Source organism: Antrostomus carolinensis, unplaced genomic scaffold (genome assembly GCF_000700745.2).
Source record: "Antrostomus carolinensis isolate BGI_N321 unplaced genomic scaffold, ASM70074v2 scaffold36176, whole genome shotgun sequence".
NCBI lineage: Eukaryota > Metazoa > Chordata > Aves > Caprimulgiformes > Caprimulgidae > Antrostomus > Antrostomus carolinensis.
This window is the reverse complement of record NW_010324620.1, coordinates 16,658-24,399: the sequence shown is the minus strand read 5'-3', so window position 1 is coordinate 24,399 and position 7,742 is coordinate 16,658. Positions and strand designations below refer to the sequence as shown.

The 7,742-nt window shown below is 44.7% G+C and overlaps 1 protein-coding gene across 1 annotated transcript in view; it reads right to left on the bottom strand.

Annotated features, from left to right (window-relative positions):
- ACSS1 (acyl-CoA synthetase short chain family member 1) overlaps window positions 1-7,742 on the bottom strand; it is a gene marked incomplete at its 5' end in the record, with an annotated part of 29,566 nt that overhangs the window by 8,184 nt on the left and 13,640 nt on the right. The window contains 4 exons of the mRNA XM_010170994.2: window positions 3,500-3,592; window positions 4,174-4,311; window positions 4,609-4,756; window positions 6,493-6,645. Of these exons, the coding sequence (XP_010169296.2) occupies window positions 3,500-3,592; window positions 4,174-4,311; window positions 4,609-4,756; window positions 6,493-6,645 (532 nt within the window). The remainder of the gene's footprint in view (window positions 1-3,499; window positions 3,593-4,173; window positions 4,312-4,608; window positions 4,757-6,492; window positions 6,646-7,742) is intronic.

Genomic DNA, 7,742 nt, shown 5'->3' with positions numbered 1-7,742 from the left:
CTGGGGTGAACATTAAATCAGATTCCAACCTTAATCAGATCTTTTCTATTCTAAAACTAATTCAGAAATATGAGAGAGAAACAACAACAAAGGAGCATTAGGCTTTTAAAAATACAGCTCTACAAATAAAGATATGTTCTGCCACTTGAGTGCATTCCTCTACCGGCTTTGCTGAGGTTGTGAAAACTGAAACCAGGGGCTGGAAAGGCTGAATTTGACCCTGAATTTGCATCCAGCTGCCCTCACATAGCTAAGAGGAAGGGTCTCCGAGGAATCCTAAGCTTCAGACCTGCAGAAAAATCATTTCACATGTGGCTTACACATAAAATTATTTAACATTTCACTGATGAGCACGCATCCACTTCACGTTTCTGTTTATTTTGAAAGGGTCACCTTGAATTCTTTCAGAAAAAGAAAAAACCACACCAGATACCTGCTGTTCTCTGTTTGCACAGATAAAATGTACGTCAGAGCAGGGAACCTGATTAAACTGATGGTTGGTCTTCCTAAACCAGTACTGATTCCGAATATAGCACAGCAAGCTATGTTTCAACATGTGTTTTGCCATAGCCTACACATCCTACAGCCAGCTGCACATAAGGCAGTAAAGTCCCATTCCAGAGGGAGCTGCATGGTGGCAAGGGTGCTTTATAAATTATTTGCACAGTAAAGACCTATTTTAAACCGGTTTAAAAGTACCAATTTTAGCCACTGACAGATGGCAGCTAGTGAGGCTTCTAGGCTCTACCCTGCCCTTATGAGGTCTGTCTCTTTAGAGACAGAGGGGGCAGAAGAAAAGCCGTCCTTCCACATTAACTGTGCCTGTGCTGTCACCGTAGTGCAAATCCACACAGATTTTAAGCAAGGACAGCAGAGGCTGAGCAGGGAGGATAATGCACCAAAGCAGACTCCCCTCTGCCATGATTAAATCACCTCTGGCAGCAGGGTGGAGCATGTACTCTCTGCCACCGTTGTCTTCACCACCACAGATAGATTGAACCAACTACTTTGGAGGGAACTAATCCCAGAAGCACCAGCCCAGCCTAAATCACTGTAAGACAATGCCAACAACAAAAGCTTCCATGGTCTATTCAGAGATGTCTTTCAAAACCAGCTTTTGTTCACAGCTGCATACAACAGCTGTACTTTTTTATAAAACCAACAACAAAAGTAAAAATACCTAGTGTCTCTTCTGCACTGTGAAGAGCTACACCTGAAACTCAAGCAGAGCTTTGATTCTTTTAGCGTCAATCACAGCACAGCACTACCTACTATTCTAACAGTAAGAGCCACAGGAATTTTTCATCTCTCTCATCTGCACACACCACGCTACTTAAACTGCTTCTCATAATTGCTATCTCACTCCTCATTTGCTCATCAAAAGACTGTCAAGTGGATTTTTAAATCACCATTTGCTGATCTTTATGCCTGCCAGGCTTTATTAGCTGGCAAAACGTTGCTGCTTTGGAGAGCAACATACTGTAGAGGACACTGCATACAACAGCACAATTAACAAGTGACATATGGAAATTGTATACGGGAGGTGACACTGCAGGACCACAACCAGCATCCATCAGACTATTTCTATGATCTCTTTCCATGCTCCCTTTACATTCAAATGGTGTATATAATGTTTCCAAGATTATTTTGGCTTCCTTTTTATTCGAAGCATCAACTGTGAAGAAAGATTGATTCTACGTTCTAGCAAAATCAATTTCATGAATATTTATCATTATATTATGCTTCCAGGAGCTGATAACTGTTTACCTGCAGAACGATGCCTGGTTCAAGGTTAAGATCAAGCACTCTGCACTTACAGATTGTCCAGCAAATATTCTTTAACCTCTCACCTGACAGTTGTTGCTCCAAAAACCCAGGAGAAACACAGTTTAATATAAGATCTAACCCTGTTACTTCAGAGGCAATATAAGACACTGCATACAACACTACATGCACAAGTTAATTGAAGACAAACAAACGAAAAAAATGTTAGGGCAAAAAAAGATTCTCAGCTCCATCACTGCACAGTAATCAACTGTTTCTCCATGGTGTTTTATTTCAGAGCAGGGAAGAAGAAAGCATATATAGCACCTAGCTGGTCAGCTTTCCTCCTGCTCACCGTGTGAGAACCCAGATGGTTTAAGAGATCAGTAATTGAAGCAGATAGTAGTTAACATTGCTGCTCTGAATTCTGGAGTTGTTTTATTTAAAATCTGAAAATAAAGAGAGTCTGCAAGTCTGGTCTGGATTAAATGGAACTTGCTTACGTGCCAGAAGCTAATTTATCACGTTGAGATGGGCCACAGGGATCCTGAAGAGAGAGCTTGCTATTAGGAATAAGGATGAAATCAGGAGCAGCTTGACTGGAAAGGGAATGAATATTATGCGCAATGGCAGCTAGAAATGTAAGAGTAGGGATGGCTTTTTTTCAGCAAAGGCAGAGTGCCAGCAGCTGTGCTGCATCCTTTAAGTCCACAGCTCCATGGCAAACTGTGGTTCATGACTTGAGAAGGACATATTGCAAGACACCTTTAGCAACCCTGGAATGTTGGTGTCCAGAAGAGAGGACCAGGTGCTGAGGCAGGAGCTGGGAAGGAGCTGCAGGGCTCCTTCAAGTGCAGGGCCCCAGCAGGCAGCACAGTCCCAGCCAGAGTGCAGCACTGTGGCCTCTCTCTGCTGCTGGCCAGGGAGGGCAGGAGGTAGGGACCAGCTCTACTCCAACTGGACAGGGATCTATGAGAGCCAGTCACTCTGTCCAGCAGGTTGTAAACAGAAAACAAGCTTTAACTGATGCACACAGCTGGGCCAAGTAGTAGCCAACATAGAAGTGCATGTTTTTTTGAGGCATCAAAGGTCCGAGGCCAAAGCAACGACAGCACACCACTTCACTCCTGGGAGAAGCTGATCCCAGGCAGCCCTGCCGGGTGACAGCCACTGTCCACTACCCACCTGATGCACAGCCAGCAAGCCTCCACTCCCTCCTTTCCAACCTGCCAGAGCAGTTGCACTAGGTCCCTTTGGCTACATGTTTTCCACGCCCCTCTGACGGTTCCCAGGAAGGGAAACAAAGCACACCTACGTACAGATTGTGGCTATATGGTGCTGTAAATGCCTGTTCCTGATAAGACCATATCAAGGTCAGTACGGCTGGATAAATAATTGAAAATGAGGTTTCCAAGTCAAGCTGCCTACTCCCAGCTTTACCCAGATTTCAATCCCTGCTTCCTGTTTCTAGAACCAATTGAGATTTTCCAGCATTCAAAATATCAAAGAACATTTAGAGCAGAAAAGGAAAAAAACAACATTGCTAGTACTTTTATATGCTGTTACATTGCTATCGTGCTGAAACTCCCCAGTGACTTTCAAAAGGTGATCAAAATGCCAGGAGGGTTTTTTTTGCCAGACTTGTTGGATCAAATTGGAATGTACCAATCCTCCTCTACCCCCAGCAACGTGTAAATGGTCAGGGCCCTCCATGCTCCCCAAGGATGCCTTTTACCTGTCTGCCACCACGTATCCACGAGGGTGCAGCGCCCTTCTCCCACCACCTGGTAGAACCACTGCCAAGCTTCGTTGTTGATGGGTTCTCCCACTAGAGTAAAATAAAGAAAGGAGGAAGCCTGAGACTGAGGGGTTGCAGACAGTTCTTCTCCCTTTTGGTGCACAGTACGCTGAACGCATGATCTTTAAGCAGAATGCTTACAGCATTTTTGCTGGGATGTGCAAAGGACTGCAATGCACTCCTGTAACTGAGGGCTGACTTCTTCCAGAAAGACCAAAAGACAAGCAATAAATATCACTGAAAATAACTAATGAATGCAGGTCATGTATAAGAATCTCTAGAATCCTCAAATAACGCAGGAAAATGCTGCTTGGCTCCCAGATGCCAGTAAAATTCTAAATGATGTCATTTACCACTGGATAAATCATTTTAGCAAAGAATGTGATCCTGCAAAATAAGCTAGGAAACAGGCAATCACACTAAGGTTCAATGGCCCCAACTTCAGTTTATTTCTCCTTCTGCTGAGAAAATATCTGAAAAGCCAGACAGGGAGCCTGCTTTATAATGTATTTTTAACCACATCCCATCCGGTCAGACAATCTCCTCTGGTACCTTCATTTCACCAGCTAGAACCTCCCATCTTTTTCAGATGAAGATTCCGTGCCCCTTACCTGATCCCAAGGTCTTCAAGGAAGATCTGTCGTATTTCTTCACCCACTCTTCTCCATAATTCAGCAGCAAGCGTATAGCTGTAGGTGCTCCATAAAACTGATTAATTTTCAACCTTTGCACCACTTCCCAGTAACGACCTGCAAAATCACAAACAGGCTTTTTATCTGTCTAGCATTGACATATCGCTGCAAATGCTCAGCAGGAAGGTTAACAGCCAAAGCTAAAGCTGTGACTACTGTGAGTACAGAGTAAAAACAATGGCAACCTTTTATTTTTTCACCCTGGATGCACAGATGTTCCTGAATGTTGTAGACACACGTTCCAAAGAAAAGCAGCTTACCTCCCCTGAGCAGGCAGGTCACACTGGACAGGTTCCTAAATCTCCTTTGTCACACTGCCATGTCTAGCCAAACCTTTGCCCACCACTTCCTCACCTGGGTCAGGGTACACTGGAGTGCTTTCAAACAGGACAGAGGTGGCTCCATTGCAGAGTGGTCCATACACAACATAGCTATGTCCCGTGATCCAGCCAATGTCAGCCACACAGCCAAAAACATCGCCTTGCTGGTAGTCAAATACATACTGCAAAGATAAATGTAAGGCCAGCTGACTTTCTGTTGGCAGGCGCAAGGAGCTGAAAGGTAAGGTGCTGGACCGGACATCCAAGCGGGAGCAAGAGAGCACACAGGGCAAGTGGAGCCAGGCATGTAGGACACAGCAGCACAAAGGCCAGCCCAAGGTGAGGAAGCAAGTCAGAGGGACCAGTACCAGGACTTCCAGGCTCCTGACTGCTTTTGCAAACATACAGGGAGCATGGCTGTGCCAGCAGCTGCTCAGACTGGAGCAACAAAGCTACAACCAAAGCCCAGAGCCCTGGATACCTAAGGTTGCCTACTCCAGGCAGTCCAGGTGGGAGAGCTGACCCTGAACTGCAGGGAAGCTGCAGGCCTCAGAGGCTCAGACTCCTCATCAATATCAGCAGGTTTCCAGGAAAAAGCTGGAGAAACTTATAGGTGCCCATGAAACATTTTCTGAGAAACGTTCTTAGCTGCTCAGCTTCTCTATCAGTGTATCGCTTTCCAGATGCTACCCTCTCCCTGCTCATCAAATTCAAGATAAGGATCTTGGAGAACTCATTATCTTGTCTTGGTTATGGAAAATGCTTCTCACTGTGAATCTAATTCCTCTACCATATGGTGAAGAGGTCTTGACTCATAAAGCAGAGACAGCTTTATGTTTTTAATGAAAGAGAGTGGATCAGAACTGAAAGAAAACCCCATGAGTGTGCGGCAAGAGTGGCACACGTGAGTGTGCAAAGACCACAGAGGCCACACAGGCTGACTGATTCCTCTACCTAGAAGAGCCAGTTCTCGCTTTACTTTTGCATGTGCCTTTCCCTCTCAGGCTCTGAAGTGCCTCTAAAGAGACCACAGCTGCATACAGTGCCTCCCTGCATGTCTGCACCAGGGTGCAGGGTCTACCTTCTGGACTAAGAAAATAAGAGATGCCTTGGAGATTACATTATCACTTAGAAAAACTGATGTAAACAAGTACCCTTCACACAAAGAAGTCTGACATTTGCACATTCAAATCTTCTAAAAATTCAACTGTGCTAGCCTAAAGAAAGAAAACCTCTGCCTGAATTGTGTGTGATTACAAACAGGGTGATACCACTGAAGCCAGATGGAGAACTTTCACCGCAGTCCTCTCCACATTTCACTGTTACCTTTTCATATGCAGAGCTCAGAATAGAAGCTTCAAGAAGCAGTGCCTTATTTTTTTCAGAAGAAAGGGGGTTAAAACATTTAGCATAGATCACATAGAAAAGCAGAGCAAAGGTGCAACCACAGAGCATGAATGTAATTTTTTATCTTCAGACAAGTGCTATGCAAAGAGGTTATTTTAAGAGCCCAGATCCTCTCTGAATTAAAAAGGCCAGCAACCCACTGCAAATACTACAGTAATATCCACATTACCAATGCCAGTAGGATACTTACCAGATCTCCTCAGCTGCATCACTTTTAATGCCTGTAAATTCTGGCCTGCAACACTAACACATTTTAAATGCAAAAGTAGCAGCACTGCAGCTTCCTTCGTTTCATAACTCGAGGCTCTGGTGTGCATAGTATTATATTCCCCAGGAACAAATCCTGAAGATTAATTAATTACATGTTCTCAGACATTTTTCAGTTTGTTTACACCAAGTGAGCCAGCTGGACAGTGAACACAGAATACAACACCCCTCACCAGTCCAAGTCCCTCTCGTTAGTATTGATGGAAGGTGAGGGAACCTTTTCCAGAGGATGCAGCTGAGTTACCTTGTGCGTGACAGCAGCGTACAGCAGGTATCCAGCCTGGGTGTGGACGATTCCTTTGGGTTTCCCAGTGCTGCCTGAGGTATACAACATGAAAAGCATGTCTTCACTGTCCATGCTCTCTGGAGTGCATACAGAAGGTGCCTTGGCCATCTCCTAAGGGAAAAAAAAAAAAAAAAAGGGTGGTAATGATAGAAAGACTTTAGTTATATGGAGCCAACCAATACTCCATCTGTAAGCATGTCAGCAGCATCCAGAGACAAGAACCACTGTTGCTGTTGACCCCCACAAACATTCATGGATGTATCATTGATTATACGTGCTCACCAAGTGGAAAGGTTCCTGTGGACACAGGGCACCTAGCCTTTCCACCAACACCTCTGCTAGGCACAGAAGTCAATCGGCCAGGTAAAGTAACATTTCAGGAAAAACATGGTAGGTCTTAGCTTACATTTCAAGCCTTTGCAAGCTGCTGGTAGAAAACCAAAGTGTGACTGCAGACATCAACCACACTTGACAGCAGCAGCAAGGCTGACTGGATACTGTTTAAGACTTTCCTTTTACTTTTAAAACTGCAGTACTACAGTTAAACTGTGCATTCATCTCCCTTCCCTGGCCCCAGCAGTGGATGACTGTCCTGTCCATTTGATCCTCAAATTCTAATTGCTTCTACCCATGAGAAGGAGCACTTTGCTCTCCTGCCTCTGTCACTCTCCTCATACTCCACTGTTTTGCCAGATGGGTAAGATCCTCTCCTCACCCCTACGGTCAGAACCACAGGAGGATGCAATGTCCTCCTAGGTCAGAGCAAACTTTTGGTCTAGCTTTTGTGCCCAGTCCAGCAGAGGAAGGGAAAATAACGTGCTTTGAAAGAGATGCCTGTGGTCACTGCACCTTGTAGCAGCAGAGGGCTTGCCTGCCAGACTGTAGATTTTTCAGGATGAGGTTGAACATGTTTCTTATCCACGTACAAACTTGCAATAATCACTGTGTGTTCCAGATGCTCAACATATGGCTGTAAAAAAAGCACAGCTGGCTTGCTTCTCTCAAGCTCTCTACTCTCCTAGATGAATAATGATTCCTGCAAGGGTTATTAGGCGGCTCTTTGAAGGGCTTTCTAGGTACTGTCTTTTTACAAGTATACAGTGTAAACACACTGTACTTACAGGTGAACACTACCAACGGCAGGTCCAGTTGTTTAAGAGCGTCTGACAAACAGAGCTTAACAAAGTATGAAAAGTTGATAGGATCAG